This window comes from Urocitellus parryii, chromosome 8 (assembly GCF_045843805.1).
Source record: "Urocitellus parryii isolate mUroPar1 chromosome 8, mUroPar1.hap1, whole genome shotgun sequence".
NCBI lineage: Eukaryota > Metazoa > Chordata > Mammalia > Rodentia > Sciuridae > Urocitellus > Urocitellus parryii.
Window position 1 is genome coordinate 104,642,221 of NC_135538.1, and position 25,166 is coordinate 104,667,386.

Here is a 25,166-nt window from a genome sequence, read left to right on the forward strand (position 1 = left end):
CTTGGCAGTGTACTGAAAGAGAATCGTGCATGCCTTCCTTCCTCTTGGTCAGAGAGATGTTTCCAGATGGAGCTAATCAAGAGTAGGTGGGGGGCTTGTGAAGGGAGCAAGGCAAGACTAGCTTCCCCCTGGAGAAGATGGGAAATGCCTAGTGAGTCTTGAGGCTCTTTCTCCCTGGGCTCTCTCTCCACTTAATTTGGCAGTGCCAGGTCCTTCTACAACCATCTTTATACCTATATCCTAAAAGGACTGCTCCAAGTGAAGACGGACAAGGCTAGTGAAGAGAGATCAGGCGACCTGCAGAACCAAGGCCTCCTATGCTGGCATGAAGGGTTCAGGACACACTCTGGAACTGGTGACGCCAGGTTGGGATGTTGGGAGGGGCCCCGAATGCAGGTGAGGAGGTGATGCTCCTGCCTTCTTTACTCCAGTTGGCAACGTGGAGAAGTGTGAATGCGTGTGGCGTAGGTGCCTGTGTAAGTGCGTGTGTATGAAGTGAATAAAAATATACCTGGCTTTCCCTCTCTTAATGCTCCAGATCAGATGAGGCAACCAGAGGGGTGTGGGCCTGGAATAATCATGTAATTGTTGATGTGTAGCTGTGTTTTGTGTACTGTGTTTCAGGTCTAAAAATAACTTAGCAATCACGATGCAGACATTGATACATAGAAGGCAGTGTAATTAGGAAAGGTCTGGAATTTGGGAACCTAGACCCCCTCGTTGACTGAGCTGCAGGAGGCTGGTGATTTCCATGAAGTAAGGCTTCTGTATGTGCAGAGCAGAGCAGTAGCAGCCACTGTGAACACCTTTACCATTCATTTCCCATCTGAAAATCTTAGGATGCATGGGCTGGAGCCCAGGACCACTCACCTCCATGTTTACTAATCTTATCACCAGGCCAAGGAGAAAGTTCATCTCCCAGAGTTTGCCCTTAGGTATGAAGCAGAACAGACCAATGAACACCCACTGCTTGGGTTTGGGGCACTGAGGAGTCAATGGATTTATAGCTAGCTACTTGGTAGAAATAGCTAATACCCCAAGAAAGCAAGTTAGGTTAGCAATGTGTCGGAGACTATGTGCCCTCACATAGAAGAATTATTTTCTTTAAAATAATTCCCTATGGGCAACATAAAAAAGTGTTGTTCTTGGCCTCTTGAGACCTTGCTAGCTGTTCAGTTTCCCAAAGCTCAGTTGTGACCTTCTGTCATTTTTCAACATTCTGCATCTCTGTGTTTTTAAAAGACATTCTTCCTTCTCCCCAAGGAGTGGAACTTCAGAAATTTTGATTCCTTCTCACGTGTGCTTCATTTTCTGTCCCCACTACTGCTGACCCTGCCTTGTACTTCTCCCCACTGAGCCTCTTTTCAGTCTGTCCTTGGGGCTGAATGTCAGAGCCACAGTCCTTCTTCATAGACACAGGCATTGGCCAGTATTTTGTCCTGATTTCTTTCTCAACCATAGGTTGAGAAAGTGTCTGATATATTATGTATTCTTGAAGGAGCTTTTTTAAAAAGAATATACCATCCCTCAAAGGAATTGAGAGTGTTAGTGCAGAGTCATAGCTCTAGGACATAAAACAGGGGTCCAACAGCAGGGACTCAGTAGGGAGGTGGGATGCTACTTGGGGGATGGCAATTTTGACTACAGGGATGGCTCTTCTCTGGATGACCAGAAGTCAGTATTGAACTATTCATGTTACTTTTATATTGTAGGTCTTGGAAAATTTATTAAGCATCTGTTATGTGCTAGAGATTTCTGGCTCTTCCTCAGAAATTACTTTTACTCTGGCCAAGATAGTAGAGTACTTCACTAGACAGGTAGGGGTTTGCTGAATTCTTAGGAACAAACAGATGAGCTTCAGGAGGCATGAATGTGCACAGAAAACCTTATGGGATATGTTAGCAACCAAAACCATGCTGTGATTTTGCTTTTGAATGTCCAGGACTCGGGAAAGAAGAGTGATTAGTCTCACACTGAGGGCTCAGAAGAAGGGCTGAGCAGCTGGGGGCAGAATCTGCTCATTCAGCTCTTTGGTTATGTTTTGCTGTGAAGGGAAACAGAGGAATGTGGCAGTCCCTGGGGAGGGCCAGGGGGACCCACTCAGTGCTGAGAAAGGAAGAGGAAAGGAGACCTAAACTAGTAGAGGAAGTGGCCGTCCATTGGGGGAAAAAGGAACACGTCATCCTCCTGATCTGGAGTGAAGGTCAAAAAGAACAGCACAGATACAGGAAGGCTGAAGATGTGTTGTGTAAGAAGACGAGCTTTCCCACGTGATTGATTCCCTGTTCTCAGGGAAGCATGAGGCAAGCCTACTGCTGGACGAGGGGGTGTGTGATGGTCATCGTGAGGAGTGATGAAACTGATTCAATCATAGAACTGCAAGTCCATCAAATCAGCAATAGGATGGTTATATGGGAGCTATGTGCCCAGCCTCAGATGCCCTTAAGGAGTGCTCTGAGCATTTGAACAAGGCCGCTGTGGTCTCTCACCATTTTAGTTTCATCCATATGGGACAGCAGAAACCCCTGAGTGGGGAACAGGGGAGGGGAGATCTCTACTGATGGATGGATGTGACCAGGACCCCTCAGGACTGTAGAGAAGACCACCCAGGTTTTTGATTTTGGTAACCATCAACACTGTTGAAGAACAGAGGGGAAAGACAGAGTACTGGACCCAGAGAAATATGACAAAAAAAGATGCTGCAGGAGGACAGAAAAGGAAGACAGCCCTCTACAGGTCAGGAAATGGGCCTCACCAGAAAACAGCCCTGAGATCACCTGGATCCTGAACTTTGAGGCTCTAGAATTGTAAGAAAATAAATTCCTGTCATTTAAGTCACATGGTCTGTGGTACTCTACTACGACAGCCTGAGCTGTGGCCAACATTTCTGAACATCACTGATCCACTGCTCTGTGGAACTAATCTAGTGATGTATGAAGGTCCCAATTTCTCTACGTCGTCACCAACACTTGCTGTGATCATCTTAACTAACTTGAAACCACCCAGAATGCATTACTTCCCTCTCACCCTTGCAAAGGGAAAAGAATGATCACCAATGTCTAATGGCAGTTTTAACCAAGCGATACCAAGAGCCAGCTTCATTCTCAGGAGAGAGCATTTCACTTCCTCCTCATGGTTTCTACGAGAAACTTCCCTAGTAACGAACTATAGAAATGACCCCTTAGCATATCGGTCTATAGTATTATCTAACTCCAAAGTTCCTTTGCTGATTTCTGTCTGGATGATCTATCCATTGATGAAAATCAGTATTGAAGTCCATAATTATTATTTTATTGGAATCTGCCTCTCCCTGTAGATATAGCAATATGTGCTTTTCATTTTGGAAAAAAAAAAAAAAAGGATGCTCTGAAATCCATCCTCCATTGCTCCCCTCTCCTCTCAACATCATTATTTTCCTCTCCCTCTGCTCTTTAATGTTAAAACATCTTTAACTTCTAACTTAAACTAATTCACACTAATATTCAACTCATTGGAAATGGAAATACACAATATCAACTTTTCAAAACTATTTGAGTCAGAGGAGAGGCTGTTCCTTTATTTAAACCATTTTTTTCCCTAAAAGTGTAATTTCAGGAATTAGGGGCAATTGGATATAGGAGTTTTTTTGTTTGTTTGTTTGATATTTGTCATAATGGTGACAGCTTATACTTCTTATGTCACCTGGCATATTTTTCAGACCACCATGGTGCCATTCACTATGCTTTCAGTTGTATTCTAATATGGAAAAAAATCACTTAATATTCTTCCATGGAAGAACATGGGCCCTGGAAAATTTTGTTTGATTTCTATTAATGTCCTTGTTTGCTCTAATTAAATCATGAATCAAGAATCATAAAGACTACCAGCTAGGCATAGTGGTGCATGCCTGCCCAGCACATCAAGAGGCTGAGGCAGGAGGATCACAACTCAGAGGCCAATTGGCTAACTTATAAAGACCTTGTCTCAAGATAAAAATTTAAAAAATAACTAGGGGTGTAGCTCAGTGGTTGAGCATCTGTGTTCAATCCCCAGTACTGCAAAGGGGGGGGGGGAAGAAAAAAGAAAAAAACAAGACAAAACTACAAGTGTAAGTTTAGTATTGTTTCCTGTCTCCACTCAGAAATCCCTGCTCCATCTTAGACATGATACGATATGAATAACCTCCCTGCCTCCAGCTGTGGAATTGTCCCAATTTGGAGAAGTGATTGTGCTAGTTGTCTTAGTGGTCTTCCTTTTGGGGGAGCTATCTTTTGACCAGCACCTAGGAAACAATTGAGACCTTGAGACCCTTTAGAAGAGAGTAGAGGTTTTTCATGCCTAAGGTAAGAAATGGCTGATGTTTGTTCCCGTAGATGGGAGAACAGACTGCAGGGAAGAAGGGGATCCATCCATAAGGCTGGAGAAGCTGGCACCAGAGAAGGCGGGGCCTGTTGAACAGCACAGTGGAGGGGTGGAAAAGCACCCGACAGCAGTGATGTCCACTGTTCCAGTCACAGCTTTCGAGCAGATCTTTGACGTTATTACCCCTAAATCTTCATGTTCACATTTTCTCTGTGTGTGTGTGTTTCATGGGATTTGCAGAAGAGGCTGCTTCTCATTTGTACCAACCTGGAGAATCCTAGATGCCAATATGTGCAAAGTGGGAGTCCTACGGTTTGAGTACATCAGGAGGATAGAAACACTCCTGAGAGTTCACAGGTGTTCTGTGAAGCACTCTGAACTTCTGTAGACTGAGATGGAGCAATTTTACCCAGATCCTTGAGTGACAGGGATATATGGTCAATATTTGGGTTAGGCTTGGTTCTGAAACCAAATCTAACCTGGATCTGTTCCATCCCTCATGTGTTACTGTGGTGGACACCCTGTTTTACAGCATCTTTCTAGTTGGAATCAGATGAGAATGTAAAGGAAACATTTTAGCCAGACTGTAGCCAGAGATTCTGTCTATTTAAAATAAAACAGACAGATAGCATGATGTGGGCTTGATCTTAGCCTGGCTTGGAGTGTGGTGAAAAGAAACCTCTGGAATAAAGCTTGCTTGTTGCCTTGTTAATTGGAAAGTTTTGTTTATTGGCATTGTCAGAAGTTGTCAGCCTTTATCACCCCTTATAATTAAAGCTGGGCTCAGAAAGCGTGCAGGACTTGGGAGTTGTTGGAGGAGAGACTGCTTAACTGTGGCAATGATGATGTTAACAGGGAATTCTGTTGTTGGCTTGCATAACAAGTGTCATCACTATTTAATGAATAAACGTTGGCAGAAATTTGATTATTCTCACAGAGCAGAGGTGTTACAGGACTTGACTTCTGGGTGCCAATATTCTACTTAAAACCATTTCTCCTCCCAGGAAATTAGAGATGGGAAAATGTATGTGAGGGAAGGAGGCACTAACTAAGATGTAATGTTAAGAGGACTGCATGGCTAAGTGGATGACCTAAATTCTTATTCTGGCCCTCACATTAGTGGGAGTTGTCACTTTAGTTAAACCTTTCAACTTCGCCCAACACTAGGGATTTAGAACAGATGATCACTTGGCCCCTCTTTACTCAAATATTCCTTGATTCTGATTTTTCTCCTGGCATGGATGACTCTCCAGCTAATATTTTCTAATCGTTTTGTCAATATGGTTGTTCACTAATCATCTTGATAAATTCTGAGGAAATTGTCTTATAATAAGGGGGCGGTATTTTAGGGTCACAGGGAATGTTGAGGCCTTGTAAACAGCATAGAACAATGGAATGTGAATCGGAGATGCTCTCACAAAGACAAGGCCTTGCAGGTTCAAGTCCAGGACCTACCAGATATTTGCAGATTACCCTTGCTGCCACTTGCAGTTCTCGATATCTGCCAGTGCAGAGCATCCACATCAGGATACCCAACAAAGAAGCAGAGGTTAGCAGGGGATTGATCACCTAGTGTGCATGGTCCAAAGAACAGGTACACTTTAAGAGGAAAAGGGCAGCTTTCTTCTTTGCAGATTCCATTCCAGGCCCAAACAAAGAGGGCCCACATCCTTAAACACTCTGCTCTCTTGCATGATCCTGGAGGAGAGGGGGGAGTAGAGAAAGAGCATTGAATGACACAGTCTGTCAATCAATAACTATGACATCATGTGCATCATGAGGGTGACACATGTCATGCCACGGCATTAGCAAGCACCTTCTTCTTCATGGTTGGCTTCTCATCTCTAAGAACTGAAGGTGGCACTTGAAGAACAGAATCAGAATTGCCCAGGAAAGAGGTAAATAAAAAGAAGGTCTTTTGATGTCTCTGTTGACCTCTGCTGACACCTCTATGGAGCCATATCTTAAGTTTTTCTGGACCAGGAAAAGATGAGGAAGGTAGGAGAGTCCAAAACAAGGTTCCACTTGGAATGTGTGAGATTTCTGCCTGAAACTGGGGCCCTCACTGGAGGCATAATCAGTGATAGAAAGAAGTTGTCAGGTGTGTCCAGTTGGCTCAAATGGCAGAAGACTCTGACCCTCCCCAGCCAAATAGCATCTATATCTGAAAGATGGGTACGTGGAGAAGGTGTGAGGACACAGTCCAATAGTGGACAATGCAAACTAAACCTGGGAACCTGCAGCTGAGCACAAATATGACCAATCCCATTAGTGGAGACTGTGCCAAGATACACACACAGGAGATAAGAATAAGATCGCTTGTATATAAAATTGCCCAATTATTTGTTGGTTCCTTCCTTGCATAAGGACAGGTCAGTGCCAGTGAAGAATTTTCCTGGCCTTGATATAGAAAAACCAAAAGAGAGAGCCGATCCTGGGCGACATTGGGTCGAAAGGGTTACCAACATCTGGTTGGGGATTTAAAATACAAGAAGAAGAAAAAACAAAGAACGTACCCTGTCAAGATGTGGATGTGGGAGTGTTTTTAGATTGAATCATTATGTACTTTTTTTTTTTGCTTATGCTGCCCTGCGGCTGGGGCATTACTGTAAGAACTTTGCTGGTGTGTTACACCTTCAAATCAGTCCAATGGTCATGTCTTCCCTCAGGGAGCTTCCATTCTAGTGGGGGAGTGGCAGCTTTTGACAGCCTAAAGTAGAATGGTGCCCTGAAGTATATTGGAGGTAACGCGTGATATGGAAAAATAATTAAGGGGGAATCAGAAGAGCTGACATGTGAAATATGGTGGTCAGCAAAGGACTGGTTAAGAAAGCTGTATTTGAGAAAGTGTGAAGGAGGCAAGGGAATTGTCACCAGAAAATCTGTGCAAAGAGAACAAATGAGAAGAGTGCAGTAGCAACAGAGCAGTAAAATGGAACATGCTGGGAAATAGGTATTTGTTTGGTGCTGAAATTTCTGTCTGAGCAAGTAGGAGCTGTGTCTCTAGTAATGCTGTACCCTGAAGTTGTGCAAGACTCTCTTACCAACCAACATGGGTAACATGACCAGGGAATTAGTTACTTGGGCTACGTTGGCATTTTGCTTGAAGAAGTTTGAGTTCAACTTGCCACCCGCTTCAACATTTTAGAAGTCAAAAGAAGGACATCTGTGTCAATCAATTGCAGCTGTCGTTGTGACAGGACAAGGTCTCTCCATCAGCAGTTTATTCTGGGCTGCAGCCGAGACCATATGGTGCTTCTATTTTTTTTTTTTTTAATTTGCGTTTGTTTTCATTGTAAAGTGTGTGCAGGGAGCACAGAGTGTTCCTAGCAACAAGCAGGAGCCTGCGGGTGAGAGGAATTGCTCCTCAGGGAAGGGACAACCACTCTGACAATGCCTCATTCCATGTCAGGAAGCCAACTGCACCCAGCCACCGAAGTGCAAGCAGAGCATTTTAGAAGAAGCATTGCCAGGGGATTACTCTGACAGCTGCTTGTTTTTTCTGGCAAAATATATCCAATTTGATCTGTGGAATGCAATTGAGAATCAATACCTAGAAGTGAAAAATAAATTTTGAAGGTTCAAAAGGTTCTTTATTCAAATATTGTCAGCCTTCCACATGCTGTTGGTTCAGTATCCATGAATTCCACCCACCCATCTTGAATTGAAAATATCTAGGAGAAAAAAATTACATCTGTATGGAACTTGTATAGACTATTTGTCATTATTTTCTAAACAACACAACAGAACAACTATTTACATAGCACTTACACCATATTGGGTTTATTAGGTATTTTAAGTAACCTAGATGATTCAAATTACACAGGAGGATGTGTGTAAGTTGTTATAGGCAAATACTACACCAGTTTATATGAGAGACTTGAGCATCTGTGGACTTTGGCGTGTACTGAGGTTCCTGAAGCCGATTCCTGAGGGATGCCTATATTTGACTTTTGTCTCTAGTCTATGGATGCTGTACCCTAGTTTCAGATGGTAAGAAAGGAAAGAGAACAAGGTCAGAGAGAGGCAGGGCAGGGGTGGGAGCAGTGACAGACATGCCCTCAGAGGCAGTAGAGCCACATCTCCAGAAAACCACTAACCTCGCTTAAGTTTTTCTTGAGCTTCACAGAGCCTATGGTGAAGTTGGCATGATTATTATCCCACTTTCATACATGGTAAAACTGAACCCTAAGGAGGTCAACTGAAGTGCATAAGGACACATAAATAGATCTGGGTGGGAGTATGGTTAGAATCCCTACAGTCTGACTCCCAGTCCTATGTTATAAGGGCTTCTCTAAATACCATCTTGGGACTGCCTGCATCAGGCTCCCCTGGGGGACTTATTTCCCACGCAGATTCCTGCACTCCAGGCCACACCTCGTTCATCAACCTTTTTGTGGGCTGAACTCTAGATATCCAACAGAATTTGAATAGCATTCCCCACAAAAAAAAGTTTAAGAACAATTAGATGATAATCTATCACTTCCCATCAGTAGTCTGACTTTGAGTAGACCACTATTTCTCCTTGGACCTCAGTGACCTGACTTGTAAAGTGAGGAGGAATAGGGTTCATTCCAGCTCAGAAAAAAACAACCACCTGACTGCACCTTGCCAAATGGACCTTTTCCATGTCTCCTTATCTTTAAATATCAGTGTTATCGAAATGATATTCAAGTGTCACTGCATGCATAGTCTGATGCATAAATGTTCAGTTTCCCAGGACACCGAGGAGAACTGATGTGGCATATGTGAAGTGCAGCCCTCCTCAAACCCAGGGTCAGATCTCCCAACCTGCGGGGATTCTTTTATTCTCTGACTTCTTGACACTGCTGGAGGGGAGGAGCTCACGGATGACATAAATCTTCCCCATGCAATCTAAGCTGGTGGTCATCTTTCGAAGTTTTAAACCCAGCATCCAACACCACTCACTAGCTCCAACCCAGTTTTGGTTTGCACTGGTTTCGTTTTTCTGATTTTTTTTTTCCCTGTTCGGAGAAAGAAAAGGAAGAATAAGGGGCATTGGCCAAACAAGTCTGTCCACTTGGTGGAGAGGTTTCCAGATAAGAGAATCTGAAGGACTTCCCTTGGGCGGGAGGGAAACTGCACACGCCATCGGGGGAAGAGGATCAGGAAATCGCTTTTTGTTTTTAACAGCAGCAAGGCTCTAGGGGATGGTTCTGTGAGGCTTGGATGATCACAGCTTGGGGAGACCCCAGTGAGGTTTAAGCTGAGGCACAGGAGCTGCCGGTCCTGCTGAAAGTCTGCCATGAGTCCTGCTCGGCTCTTTCTCCACTGGGCGTGAAGTAGTCCCTGAGGAGGCTACAGGGCAAATGGCTTCATAGGAAAAGCTTTTCAACGTCGGATCAGAGAAGGAGCCAGTCTGGGGACTTGGGTCCTGCACAGGTAACAAGTGTTTCTCCTACTGCGTGCGGTCTGTCTCCCATTGAAGTAAATCCTCTGAGGGACCTGAGTCACTTCTGCATTCCTCTTAAGGCTTATTTTCCAAGTTTAATTCTCTTTGCTTGATTTTTTTTTTCTTAGCTGTGGCATGTGCTGGGAAGGGAAGGTGTGTTGTCAAGAGCACTGTGCACATCATTGGTCCAGGTGATAAGAGTACATTTAGGAAGATTGAGTGTCAGCCAGCCAGCCAGGATCCTGTTGAACTTTCTCTTTAGTATAGACTGTTCGCTGTTTTAAAAATGAATTCTCCCATCCCTGAGCCAGAAAATATGATCACAACTAGAGCGTCTGTGAACTAGCGTACTGTTGTCCTGCCCCGAGCGTTTCCATGGCCAGGTAGCCATTGTGGTTGTTCTGAGGAGGGGAAGACTGCATCTAGATAGCAGGAGGAGCCTGGCATCTTCTCTCAGCTCCCAGTCCAGGGTCAGGGTGAGGGAGAACTCCTAGCCATGTCTAATGGGACGAGAGCTTACGGTCAGAGCAGGGAAGAAGGTTAGTGAGAGTGTTGGGGCTTAAGATCTGGGCAGACTTATTTTGAACATCCTAGAAAGAAGGGAAAACTCTACAATGTATGGTTTGCTTTTAAAACTATGCTTTCTTAGATTTTCTACAAAGCCAGGCCACGCACCTTCACAATAGCCATTTTTCCTTTCATAAGGGGTCAATGCAGTTGATTTTTTTTTCATTTTCAAATCACATAAGTAATACATAAATATATTCTTACTTTAAAAGACTGCTTAGTTTTTCAAGACCTATGATCCCTAATATGCATACTCCCCAAATTATCCTATCAATTCTTTGTTGCATTACCGATTAAAAGGGCTTTTTTTTTTCCCCCTGTTCTTCCCAGCTCTTATGATAAGCTGGGTACAGGAACACAATATTATCTCTTAGATTCCTGTGCTGACCCATGACAACACCGTGGAAGGTTAAAATGACCCAGGGGGAACACAAGTAGCTCTTTTAACACTTGGCAAAGTCTGAGAGTTTCACTCATTTTTACCATTGCTGCTTCTGCTTTGGTTTGATTTTGGTGATTATTGATAACAACTTCTCAATGGCAAAGCTCTAGATTTGCCAACTAGTGGTTTGGGCTTTTCCTTAAAAGACATCAGAGACAGATTTATTCTGGAAATGAAAGGGGAGAAAATAAAAGGAAATGATTTATATAGATTGGTAGGTAGATGGATCGATGGATAAAGTGGCTGGCATAGGGAATATGGAACAAAGGTAGGAGAGATTCCCTTTTTATCCAATGGATAATAAATGCATTGAAAAGAGATGTTCATTTTTCATCATTTTCAGTCTTTTAAAAGGTGGCATTTATTTTATTTTGTTTATTTATTTATTTATTTTTTTGTGGCACTGGGAATTGAACTCAGGGGTGCATTACCAGTGAGCTACATCCCTAACCCTTCTTATTTTTATTTTGAGACAAGGTCTCACAAAGTTGCCCAGGCTCGCCTTGAACTTGCAATCCTCCTGTCTCAGCCTCCTGAATAGCTTGAATTACAGGCAAACACCTCCACATCCCACTGAAGGTGACCTTTTAGATCCCCCAATCTCCTGTATATTGTTAAGAGACAAGTGAATGAGAAAAAATAATAATAATATGGGTCATGGACAGAGATTTTAGAGTTGGTACCAAGCAGCAACATGAAACCCAAGAGGAACTACAAAATATATCTGCTACTAGTTTGTTTGCCCTAAGATTTCTCCACTTGGTCCTGCTGGTTTTAGAGATTCTATCGTACACTATCTTGTTAAAGCGGTCTGCCTGTCTTTTCTCTGGCCCAGTGGCTAATCTGATTAATAATTTCAATGAAGAGTGTTAGCCCCACTGAGGTCTTGTGGTCTAATCCTGTACTCACCGAGTATGGCACTTACTGAGTAATGGCAATAATAGAGTAATATCACACACTGGACCACATGGTACTTGGAGGCATTCCATAGCAGTCAAAAGTTATCATGGAGTCACACCTACTCTGCTTGGTAAGGCTGATCAATTTCCTGTAAAAATACATTCACTCTCTTGTATCTATATGCAACTTTTTAGTTCTTAAAATAGTTTTATACCTCTCCTTTCACTATGCCACAAGTAAAGCATGCATTTTTATTCCTACTTTATGGAATACAAAAATTAGAGGTGCAGAGCTTAATTGAATGTACCCAGGTTCACACAACGAATCTTTATGGACACTGAGATGAAAATACACTCAGATCACTGGCTTTTCACCCCTACTCTTGGTTGGTAATATGAGCATAAAAGTTACATGGAATAGAGAATCAAGTTGATTGGCTGGACTCTGTATGTTTTGTAGCAACAGGGTAGATGTTTTGCTGGGAATCTTGAAGGTACATCAAACTATTTCCTGCTTCAGATATTTGTAGACTTGAATACCTGCTGTCCGTTAGTATCATCCCAGGAGCTTCATGAAAAGAAAGCAATGTCCAGACATTTTCCCCAGAGAAACTGAGCCAGAATCTCTGGGGGAAGAGGCCTTGGCATGTTGTTTTTTGGTTTTGTTTTTTAATCCCCAAATTGATTCCATTATGCAGCTGGGGTTGAGTCCTGGCTATAAAAGATGAAGTGCTTAAGTTGAGAAGCAGGAGCGTTACCTGTTCACAATTCTGGAAAGTGTATTAGAATTCTGGCCACAGTTGTTTATCTGAGGAACAGACACAACTGTGTGTGAGAATGAAGAGGAGATTCCTGGTTCCACACAGTTTGAATTGACTTCATTACAGATACAGTGGCTCCCTGTTACTTGCGGATTTTACAGAATCCAGTGAAATGTACCAGGCAAACAGAATGTGCTCTTCTCATGCCAGATGACTATGGGGCTCATACATTTTACTCAAGGTCACTTTGTGTTGTGTCCCAATACCTAGAAGAAGGAAATAAGAAATACTAATCATTCTTTGCAGGATCTGCCACTTTCTGGATTGAATTAAATGTGAATAACCAATAAATGAGGGCTGTTTTTTAAAATCATAAAATATGTTCCTTTTCCTCTCTTGACATTTCTTGATGTAGTTCAAATTAGTAATGCTGGTCAGCATAATGTTTGTTTCTGTTATAGACAGCACCAGGGGTGGGGCTCTTATGTATGGATCTCGTTTTTCCTAGTACCTGTGAGTTTCTGCACAGAGTGGGTGCTCCTAGAAGGATTGTTAAGTATATGCATTGGCTACTGGTACACCATGAATTGATGAGTTATTTACCAGCTCAGCATTTCAAATCACATCGTATGACTCTGCTCATGATGGTTAAAAAAACTGGAATCTTGCCTATTTCCTAAAAGAGAATCACAGAAGTGAAACCTTTAAAATCACAGCCTAGTGAAACTATGTACAGTAGAGAGACTTGCAAATGTTGTGGGATTTCAAATGCGGAAAATCCTTTCCTATAATTAGCTTAAATGCCTCGTGGGAGGCAAGGTGCTGGCACTGAGAATTCTAATGATAGGTGATATAGATGAGTGCTTACTACGTGGTAGTAAAGTGCTAAGCACTTTGCAATGATTTTTTTTTATTAATTTAGTGGTTCTAATAATCCTGTGCCTCAGATATTATTATCACCCCTATTTTAGAAATAAGGGAACACACTAAGTTTAAGTCAATTGCCTGAGGTAAATGCTGTGGGAAGCAGTGCAGTCCGAATTCCATCTCAGGCAGTCTGACCTCAGAGTCTATATGCTTCACTTGTGTGCCATGCTACAAAGACCACAACAGTGCAGCCCAATAAGTAGCTAAGAAGAGAAATACAGTGTAGTTCAGAGAATTATCTATCTCTGGAGAAGACAACAGATGGCATGCTATAAAAGTTAAACATTCACATGTTGTCAGCAAACTCAGCTACTTGCTGTGTGACCTGGGCTGTATTACTTACTTTACCTAAGCCTCAATTTCCTTATCTGAAAAATGGGGGTAATAATAGTTCTCACTCATTAGGATTGAGTCTAGGACCTGCAGAGTGTTTTGTCTAATGTCTGGCATAAAATTATTTTTGCTGTTGTTACAAAGTGGAAAAGCAAGATTTGAAATGATGGGTGAAGCTAAGAAAGAAAGAATAAAGCATTTCACTTGCTGAGGACAGCATGGGAAAAAAACTGAGAGGTAGCAATCCTCCAACAATAGTTATTGTTAGTATTTATAATATATATTGCAAAAGAGGGTGCAATAAAAAAAAACTTGCTAGCGGGTTAGTCTGTTCTCTATCCAGGGGTTAATGATAGAGAAATGAAGCGGAGCTGGCTTTACATTAGATTGTGGTGCTCAGGCTTTTCAGGAAATAGTCTGAACATCCTCAGGGTATTTGAGAATGTTTAAAGTACTTGAATAGGATATATTGGCCACCGAGGGAAAATAGTGTTCTAGGCAGATTCGCCAGCTGCTGTTGTGCTGGACTATGTGTCAGGGGGAAAAGCAGAGAGGGGTCCATTTAGGAAATCTCTGCTACCATCCATCCAGGTGTGAGGGGATAACATCCAAGCCAAATAGGCTGCTCCTATTTGGAGCAGAGAAGAAAGAGAGCTCTGAGAGTGCCCGCAACAGCGCCTTGACAACTTGGTGACTGGTTGAATGGGGGCTCCTACTCCTGCCCTTGCTTATTGTGTCCAAGAAGCCCCACGGAGCTGAGAGCTGGGAACCTGGAGAATGAAGCTGGTGGTTGGCAAGTCTCTGGAGAGATGGGTCAGGAGACAGTGGTAGAGAGAAGACAAGTTCAGCTTTAGATGAGTCCAATTTAGACCCACAGGAAAGTAGCACAGTGGAAGATTGATGTCTAATATTTAGCAAAGAGGCCAGGGTGGAAATAGAGTTTGGGGAATGCTCACATAAATTGATAATTAAAAATATGAAAGTAGACAAGCTCCCTAAGAGAAAGGCAATCAAGACAAAAAAAGACAGGACCAAGGAGAGATATTTAGCAGAGTTCACAGTGTGGTGGTTGTAGGGTCAGGTGGATGGAGTGGTGGAAAGAGGAGGAGATGAGCAGAAACTGGAGCAATAGGAGAAATAGGAAAGGAAGAGGGAGTGGCAGAGAGGAGGAGGCCAAGGATGGCAGCAGAACCCAGCAGGAACCAGGGGGACAGGGGTGGCAGACAGGGAACTAGGGAAGTAGCTTACTGAACTTGCTTTGTAAAGTTCTTTTCATAATGAGGACTGAAGTCAGACTGATCAAATTAAATCTTGGAAAGGTAGGGGTATTGTATTTTTCAGGGAAAAAAAGTCACACTTTTTTTTTCCATGTTGAGTAGCTCATGCCTTATCATTAAAATCTAAAAAAATCCTTAAAGGGAGAAATGAAAATTTAAGAGAAGTAAAGCCAGAGCCAAAGATAGCAATGCTAGGTCTCAAGGAGATGCTGTGGCCAAGGGATATATAGCAAGGAGCCACAGAAGGCTAAGATGGTCCTTCCAGTGATTAAAATGTTGAAATATTTTAAACTATGTGAATAAATTCTGGCTTAAGACCCCAGGGTGCCTCAAGTGTACCCCTCTCCCCACCTCTGTCTCAGCCACTCAGCCCCGTCCCACTTGGATCCTCCCTAGGTCTCTCCACTGGTCAGCAATAGAATTGCTAACATCTGGCCCAGCAGCAGACCCCAGATCTCTGCTCCTGCATGGTGGCCAGAAACTCTTCTGGTTGCTTTTTATTGTTGTGGTTGTTAAAATTCCCACCTAGACAACAGTAGAACCACAGCATGGTAAAGCTTGAACCCACTCCCAGGCCCTCTGATTGTCAATCCATCCCTGCAGCCAAGTACAGGGCTGCCCTCCATGTGCACCATGTGCAATTGGAATGCACGCCTGGTATTGTTTTGCCTGGCATCGGGAAACCCCTCCACGTGATAAATTAAGGCAACACGATAGACTAGATAGGAGCAGAGTTGAACTTAGTGTTTTCCTAACGATAGCAATCTTTTGCTTAAAGGTTAAAATCCCCTAGTGACTTACAACAAGGAAAGAAGGATAAAAGGTTATCAACACTGCCCACATGTGCAGTGTGTTTTGGAAAACTTGATCCCATTGTGTACAAACAAATGTTCCTCTGTAATCTGATAGTGCTGAGCTGCTCTGACACAATGCTGCCTCAGAACCTTATTTCAAGGCAAAGGAAAATTAAATAGGAAAAAAAAAACACTTCAATACAGTTCTTTAATTGGTATTGTGTTTCACTTTTGTGTTAAATAAATATTTAGCTTGTAGTTCTGCATGTGCAAAGAATGAATCATCTAATTAAATAAGGTCTGCAAAGATAAGCCTTATCATTTCTACAGTTGGAAATACAGATCTGGTGAAGGCACTTGAGGATTTTTAATCCATATTTGTACAATTCAGGAGGGAGGTTATTGATGGCACCCTATCCTTGTTGCAGCAGCCTTGTGGAAATGAGCAAAAAGTAATAACCTTGAACAAGTTTGCAATGACTGTTTGGGTCTGGAATGTCCCTTCTATCTCATGTGTTGAGGACTTGTTCCCCAATGCAGCAACGTTTAGAGGTGGGACCTTTAGGAAATGATTGAATCATGAGGGCTCTAACCTCATCATTGAATTAATACACTTGATGGATTAATAATCTGAATGGACTACTGGAGGTGTTGGAAATTAGGCAGGTGGGACATTGTTGGTGGAAGTGGATCCTGAGGAGTGTGTTTCTGGGGACTATATCTTGCCCCTAGACACTTCCTCTCACTCTCTCTCTGTTTCTCTGCTTTCGGCTGTCAGGAGCTGAACAGCTTTCTTGTGTTGTGTCCTTCTACCATGATATTTCTGCCTTGGAGCCAGCCAACCATGGCCTGAAACCTCTGAAACCAGGAGTCAAAATAAATCTTTCCTTCCCAAGTTGTTCTCGTCAGATATTTTGTCACAGTCACAAAAATCTGATAAACACACCATCCTCCAGAAATTTGGTACTAAAATCCATTACCCACCACCAGCAACTCTGTTTTGAATTATTCTCCAACAGTAGAATGGTATAGGTGCATATCTATTCTTATTTTCTTAACCTAGTCTCTATTTTGATAAGTACATGTTTAAATAAAGAGCTTCCCGTGCAGTTTGTACACTAGAACATGGGGGTAGAGAGAGGTAAGGAGCTAGGTCTTTGGTTTCTTTTGAAGGGTAAGTAGCATGTCTAGTTAGCCAGCAGTAGGCCAACAGGTGGTACAAAGCACGCTTCCCTTGATATTATCCTAGCATGCATTAAATTAGTTCCTTTCTATATATATATATATATATATGTGTGTGTGTGTGTGTGTGTGTGTGTGTGTGTGTGTGTTATAATATGTTATAGGTGAACACAATTTCTTTATTTTTTACTTTATGTGGTGCTGAGGATCAAACCCAGTGCCTCATGCATGCTAGGTGAGTGCTGTAACTCTGAACCGCAACCCTAGCCCTCAGTTCCTTTCTTAAAGGAAAAGCTATGATATAACATAACCTCTGTGTGTGTGTGTGTGAGATGAAAGCTAAGCAGCTTACACATGGGAAGAACCTCTGCTGTCTCTGCCACTTGAAACCAAAGTTTTTTGATTCTCATGGGCTCACCATCTCCAAGTCCCCACATCATAGACTTTACAACTCTTCCCAATATGATTCCCACACCAAACCCCAATGAAATTTCCCCCTTGATAAGAACATGTCATATCTCCAAACCCAATAAGCAATCTCAATCCCTCCTTCATGGACCCCTTAGCATCACTGGAGACAGTTGAGCATGCCTTCCTTCTTGACACTCAACCCACCCAGCTTCATGACTCTACTCACCTCCTTTACCTCCTGCCTCTCTAATTTCATTCCCAAACATCTTGGTGTTATCATCTTCTTTAACTGGACAACAGTTGTTGGAATTATGTGGAACTGGGTCCTAGGCCACCTTCTCTCTCGACTGTCTTCCTAATCAATCTGACCAAGCCTGCAGTTGCAATTCCCACACCCTGGCCTCCACTCCCCTCACTCCAAACTGGTCTTCTATTTCCTTTCCGTGTTCCAGCCACCCCGAACTCCTTGCAGTGCCTTGAAAGTGCCATGCTTTCCCCACACCTCAGGGCCTTTACCTGTGATCTGTTTTCCACCTGGAAGCCTCTTTCTCCCCTCCTGCCAACCTCCCTTTTGTTTTCGGCTAACTCCAATTCATGCCTCATGTTCATCTCAATTAAATGCTTCCTCTAGCACACCTTTCACACTTCTAAGACCAGCTCACATCCCTCTGTTGTAGGTTACTTATTTATTGATTTGCAGTGCTGAGAATCAAACCTAGGGTCTTGCACATGCTATGCAAGTGCTCAACCATTGAGCTACAGCCCCAGTTCTTCATAAGCATTTTTAGACAGTTCAGCTCAGTGATTAAAAGGATCATGGAGAGGACTGAGTGACATTGTCCTTGAATTCGACTTTTTAGGTTAAACTTCTAGCTCAGGCAAATTATTTAACCACTCAGAGGCTCTGTTAATTTCCTCTCACACTATTAGTTAGACACCATAGTGTAACCACTTCATTGGTATGGTAAAGGTTAAGTGAGTTAAAACAGTCAGTGCTCACATCAGTTCCCGGTACACAATATGTTATCAAGAAATATTAGTATTTTGATTTTTCTCCTGGGAAGCACTTTCTCTTGGCAGAAAATTGAGTAACTCATTCTTTAATAATGACCATTTATTCATTAGACTCCAAGCTCCATGGACACAGGGATCATTGCCCTGTTTACTACTATTTCCTCTGCACCTAGTGGAACACCTGGCACTTAGCAGGACTTAACTAATGTTTGTTCAGTGAACAAACCTATAAATGAATAGATAAGTGAGGGAATAAACAGGTTTTCTTCATGGAAAATTTACAACAATAAACATAATAGAAGCTGGAGGGTGAAGGCCTACATTAAGTCTGTGTAGGTGTTAGGGGAAGTAGGGACACAGATAGGAAGCCTTTGTCTAGGGGGTAGCTTTTACCAGGGCATTGAAGGATGGGTAGAGTTTGTGTATACAGTGATTGTGTTAAACCGAGGGGACAAGAAGGAAAGGAGATTAGTGCCAAATAAATGTTAGGAGTTTTTTTTTTTTTTTTTTTTGTGTGTGTGTGTGTGTGTGTGTTTTCTTTTGCCACACACTAAACAATAGTTTGATGATAATTGTTTCTCTTTCTTCATGGTTAATTCTCAAGATTGGTTTTTGTTTTTTCACTTTTGCATGCACATGGGAAAAATCTCTTGCAGTATTTTAGATTTTGAAAAAAGCAACAGAAGAAAAATGTGATGGATGCTTATTGGTTTGCTGACTCTTAAAAATAAACTCCAGGTCATGGAAGGCTAGAAAGTGAGTGATTTTCTTTATTCTGAAAGCAGCAAGGAATTGACAGGGAGTGACCTGGGGAAAGAAGATTCCCTGAAAGTCAGTGTTGCATCCATGCAGAGATGGGGCAAAGAGGCAAAAGATGGCATCTATTGCCAGGGTACATATGAGTGGCAGGGAAGGCCAGGACTATGTAGTCACAGATGGGTTGAATATATGTAAGAGATAATTACAGTGAGACCCTGAACATGACCCAGGTGAGGTTGCATTCAAGTGAAATAACTAAGGAATTTAGACTCTTAGAACAATAAGAAAACTCAGACTCAAAGAGATGAAGTGACATGCCCCACATCACATGCTTTTAGAGGCAAAGTGAGATTTGAACTCGTATTTCCAGTTCCTAATCAGTTGTTTATATATACAGAAAAATATTCCTTTTACTCTTGTTGATAACCAAACAAGAAGATCTCTTAGTTCAAATGGCACCTTTCTCCAGGAGATTAGGTTGTTTAATTTATACTTTTGCCACTACCACATATCTGCAGAGTGGCCTTAGTGAGCTACTCACAAAGCTCCCATTTTCATATCTGAAAAGTGGGGATAATTTAGAAGAGCTGTAAGATCATGGAGAGGGTTGAGTGACAGTCTTTACAAAGAGCTTAGCACCTCACATCATGCTGGAACACAGTGCACACCCAACAATGACTGGGGTCTGTGATCATCATTGCCACCAACACTGTTCACAATTCCATCAGAGATAGTCTGCCTGATTATTGGACAATATTATGAGTTAGAATTTTCAGAATCACTGCTGATCTCTGGAGTTCAGACCACTCCGTTCCTGTCTGCCTGTGAGACACTCAGCCCTAGAGGGGACTTAGTTTTCTCATCTGAGAAACAGAGGGGCGTGGGTGTGGGCACAAGGAGGTGGGAATGACTGAGAGGACACAGGGAGGAGGAACCATGTGGAGCTTAGCAAGCCACTCATTTCCAGAAAGACTCCCACCATTAACATGCTGGTAATCTCTAGGCCTGGTGATCTCATGAGGGCTCTGAGTCATCAGACCCCATTGATGAGGCCACATTGAGAACGTGCTCCTTGCTTCAGATCCTGCAGGCACACAAGCCCTCTTATTTTCACCTCCTCTCGCTGTCACTTCTTCACCCCAAATAACATGGGCATGGGTCAGGGATGCCAAAAGGTTCTAGTGAGGAGTTCTCAAGCACTGGTGTTGTGTAAGGTTTGGGAGAACAGATCAGGTTCACAGTGACGCTTCCTAAAACGTAACCATGCAGCATGTCATTCCTGACCGCGAAGAGGAATGTCAACCCTCATCCTCCAAGTGCAGCTCGGCTGAGAGTCCCCATGACTTATTCCTGGCATGTGACGTCAGCATGTGCTTTCTTTGCTCTCCCTCTTTCTAAACTTTACAGACAGGAAAACAGAGTCAGAGTAGACCAGGAAGTTGCTCAGCTCCACAGGGCCAACCTGAGGATTAGATCATATTTCCCAGCTTTTCCTAGATATGGCCAGCTTATAGAAGTCAGGGAGTTTGAGGAGTGTCCAGTATTTTAATTTAAAAAGAGAAAAGAGACTGGAAATGACACAGGATCATTTTCTTTCTCTCCCTGCCTTTCTTTGTCTCTCTCCGTCTTTGTCACCGTATACTTCAGAAATCTTTAGGAGCTTTAAAAACTTTAGGAACTTGTAGGAGGCTCACTATCAAAGGCGCCCTACTGAGGACAAATTGCCTTGAATGTGGGCAGGGATGCTTCATGTTTTTAACTGGAAGATTGTGGATTTTCTTCCCAGTAGCTGAATTGATATCTCTGTTTGCTCCCTCAGTTGAGAACACCTGTGAGCTGGAGGGTTTGTGTAAGATTATAGCTTTGTCTTCAGGCCTCTCCCCAAATGTAGCAGCAACTCTGAAAGCTGAAGTAATCTCCAGCTGAATCATGTGCCACACTGGTGTCAAATATTGTGACTATTGCCCCCCCCCCAACAAAAGTGGTGTCATTCTCTTTTCATTCAAGTGGAGAACCCCTCACCCCTACTGTGTAACTGATCCAGACAACAAGCCCCTGCCCATGGTGGGGTCCTTTCTTTATCTCTGTTTCTTTGGAATTGTGATTTTGGGGTGGGGGGAAGTCAACAAATGAGTCAACAGAAAAAAGAATGCTGATTTTATCAAGAACTATCTCAGGGGATACCAAAGGAAGGGGGAAAATGGAACAGTATTGGCCATTGGCCTGAACACAGGGACCAGACATGACCATTTGGGGACAGTATAAATCTGGCTAATTCTAACCAAAAAAAAAAAAAAATCAGGGGGGAGTGGAATGTACCACCAAAATAAAGAAATGACAGAAAGATACATTGCCAGGGCTAGGGATATAGCTCAGTTGGTAGAGTGCTTACATTGCATGCACAAGGCCCTAGGTTCAATCCCCAGCACCACAAAAAAGAAAGAAAGAAAGAAAGAAAGAAAGAAAGAAAGAAAGAAAGAAAGAAAGAAAGAAAGAAAGAAAGAAAGAAAGAAAGAAAGAAAGAAAGAAAGAAAGAAAGAAAGAGAAAAGAAAAGAAAGAAAGATACAGAGCCTGCTCTAGTCCCTTTAGTACCCGAGTGCCTCTCTGCGGGTTGGGTACTAAAGAGGTTCATTGACTATGCAGCCTCATCCCTTTGATTAAGTGTCTAGTATGGAACCAGATAGTAACCTGAAAAGATGAAGTTATCTCCTAAAGACTATCCTGTACCCACAAGAGCCTACTCTCTTTTAATAAGGAAGAGAAAATTTCTAATTGGAGAACTTAGAAACGCATTGTTCTGATTTCCCTAAAGCAGACACACCTGGTGTTAAACATCTCTTCCCATAACCAAAATTGTAAAGCATCTTCCCAAAACCACTGAGTTGCAGAATTTAAAAAATGTATTTGATAGCCAGATCTACTAATTGGGTCATTTTTCCAAAGCCCTTTGCTCCCCTGCTTTTCATGGGGGGAAGAGGAAAAGGAGGCAGTCAGCAGCTGGTGATTGAAATACAATTCTCTGGCATGTAAATCTTGGCCAACACCAGGGTATTATCCTGGCCAAGGTTTCCTGGTGCTCCCTGACTCCTCGCCAAGGTCTGCCCTTCCTGGTGACTGTCCTGAGGCTGCCCTTCAATGACTACCTTCTGATGTCCACCCTCTGGGTTCCACTGATCATCAGAGTGGTGATCACAGCAGCCTGCGTTTCTGGAGCTCTTCATGATTTTTAATCTCATAGAGCCTCAGAAAATTCTGTGAAAGAATTAGGAATATATTATCCCTATATATAATTACCTCCATTTTACAGGTGCAGAAACTTGGACTCTGCTAACACAAGTAACCTACTACTTTAGGACACAGTGAATTATAGCGATGCTGTATCCTAACCCACATTCTCTGTCTCAGAGTCTACTGTTCTTTGAACAAACACGTGGGCATAAAAGGCCAGTGAGAAAAGTATTCTGCCAAAAGTAGACTGTCTTTGTCTCCAGAGGTAATAGGGTTGGTATTATTCCATGCAATACTCAGATTTTTAAATGTAATAATAATTAATCTGGTTACCAAAAATGGTGCATTTTTCACCACCAGCATTATAAAAGAGACAATTTAAAAATAAGTACATCAGCTGAGATATATTGTGATATTAATATTATGCATTCTATATTTAATATGCTACCATGTAATAAAATTATATTTTTATGACTAAGTCCAGGAGTCTTCACAATAATGAGTCATAGCCTATTAATATAAATTATTAAGTCAATGTAATGGACTCCTACCAGAATTTAAAGAAAAACAGAGCAAAATAGGATGGAATAGAATGGAAAATGTCCAGGTACACCACGTGTAGCAAAGTGATTAGTGTTCTCTGAATCCTTTTGTACACGTGCTCTGTGTACTGGATCACAACAGGAAAGGCATTTCTTACTGTAGTCCCTCCCTCTTTCTTGCTTTCCTTTTCTTTCTTCGTCCTCCCATCTCTTTTCTTCTCTCCATGTATGTAGGAAACATACCCAGATACCCACTACCATCCTGTGCTCATGAGCAGGGCCCACCTGCCTTCCCTTGCCCCACTCCATCTTTCCTCACCCAAGGTTCTAAGGCAGAGACTACTCTCTCACATTCACTTGTACCTTCAGGTCAGGATTTGCTACTTCTTGCCTTGTGTAATAAATAAGTTGGTCTCTCTAAGACATCCTGTTTCCATTTTAGGCAAAACAACTTGAACGTGGAGAAATGAAATCCCAGAGGAGAACCACTTTGTGCTTCATGTTTGCTGTGATTTATTCTTCCCAAGCGACACTGAACTTAGAGTCTGCTGTCCATCCTTTGGTGAGTAAACTCATGTCTGCTATAATTTTCCTGTCACATTTCTCTGATTTCCTGGGAATGTCACAGACAGGATAATGTTTATTCAAAGAAATTGGGAAGGGATTTTGAGAAAATGTTGTAAATGAGGTGACAACTGGATGTTAATGGATGTTTGTGTATTTACTGGGCCACATCTTGCCATATTCTGAAATCGGTGGTGGTATCAAGGGAATGTAAGTGCAGCATAAAACAGATCTCCCAGGATGGCCACCTTAACTCAGTCATAACCTCTAGGCTTCCACACAGTGACAATGACAATGACAATAAAGCAAATTTGGAGGACCAAGCACAGATTTTATGTCCTCAAAGGATTCCTCTTGAGTATCAGACTAGAACATATTTCAAAAGACATCGATTTGCATGCATGTCATGGTCTCAGGTTGCTGTAGCTCGAGAGTCCATGGATATCATCTAAGAACTTTTCGACAGTTGCCCAGGTTGTTTGCTTTTGGAAGGTCCACAGAGTTTAGCTTAAGTCAAGGGAGTGACAAGTGCCCCTTATTCCTTATGGGAATTATTGATTATTCCTTGCTTAGGTTTTTCCCTGCTCCAGAGACAGGGTATGAAACTGGTTGAGAAATCCTGGAAGATTTGTAATTCAGTTTCTTCATCTGTAAAATCATGCTGGCAGTAGTACTGACTTCCTAGGATAGTTATGAGATTTGAACTAGTTTGAAGAGGCCTTAAATTCAAGCCCATTACATAATAAACGGCACAGCAGTATTTGCTGTTTTTGTGCCTCATATTGGAATACTATATTTTTCTATTGATTCTTTTTGTTTCAGATATTGTAGTTCTATTTTATTCTATCACTATTGTTAGAGTTTCAGTGGTACATTTTAGCTTTGCAAAATTTGTCTCTTTGTTCTACTTGGCTATTTTTGATGCAATCCTTTGTCTTCTATTCCAATTGTCAATCCTTCTTCTCTATTTTTGTTTGCCTGGTTTTTGTCCTTTATTTTTTTGTTTAGCCTTTAGTGTATTATTCTGATTTAATGGTTCTCTTATAAACAAAATGTTTGAGATTTTTCTCATTGTTCTTTTATATTGAATTTGAGCAAGTTAGACTTTGATTAGGGGAATACAATCCTTTCACATTTGATATCATATTTTATATGCTTGATCAAGATTTTGTTCCATGATTTTATGTTTTCTTTTCTTCTTTCTGTTTTAGGGTCTTTTATTGTTCAACCTAGTTTTCTTGGTCTTTTTTTTTGCTTTTTCTTTTTTTAACTTGTGACTTTGAGGGTATACATGGGGTGTCTTCTCTTAGCCTCCAGTATTCATGGTATAATCTGTGCAATGTCATGTGGCAGCTTGCTCATAGAAATAGAGGAGGGAAACTTTATACTTTTGAATTCACAGGATCAGTGTGGTTATTCAAGGTACGTAAAGAGAAAGTCAGAGCTTACGTTGATCTGTGCAACATGGTTAGATTTCTTCTGTTTCACGATTCTTTTTTCCTCCCTTTACTTCAAATCTACATTTATAGTGACAGTCTGAAAAAGTCCCTTCATTGCCAGGTGACACAGGCACTCAAGGTATACAACCTAAATTCTTAGAGTAGTTGGTGGAATTTGAACTTTGTCTCTCTGGAAACTTCTACTGCTTGCCTACCCCAAAGTCTCCCACTTTTCCATCTAGATCTGCCTTAAAGATACACTGTCTTCATAT

At 42.1% G+C, this 25,166-nt stretch overlaps 1 protein-coding gene and 1 pseudogene across 6 annotated transcripts in view; one reads left to right on the forward strand and one right to left on the reverse strand.

Moving 5' to 3' along the window:
* The window catches only part of Adgrf5 (adhesion G protein-coupled receptor F5), a 90,197-nt gene that overhangs the window by 14,769 nt on the left and 50,262 nt on the right, over positions 1-25,166 (forward strand). For 5 of the 6 annotated variants that reach the window (XM_026394427.2, XM_026394431.2, XM_026394429.2 and 2 more), the window contains exon 2: positions 23,334-23,453. In XM_026394427.2, coding sequence (XP_026250212.2) covers positions 23,358-23,453 — 96 coding nt within the window. In that variant the 5' untranslated portion in view covers positions 23,334-23,357. Of the gene's footprint in view, positions 1-9,288; positions 9,745-23,333; positions 23,454-25,166 lie in introns of those variants that run through there. The other variant, XM_026394428.2, reaches the window with a different exon arrangement.
* Positions 2,998-3,197, reverse strand: LOC113186900 (small nucleolar RNA U3; annotated as a pseudogene).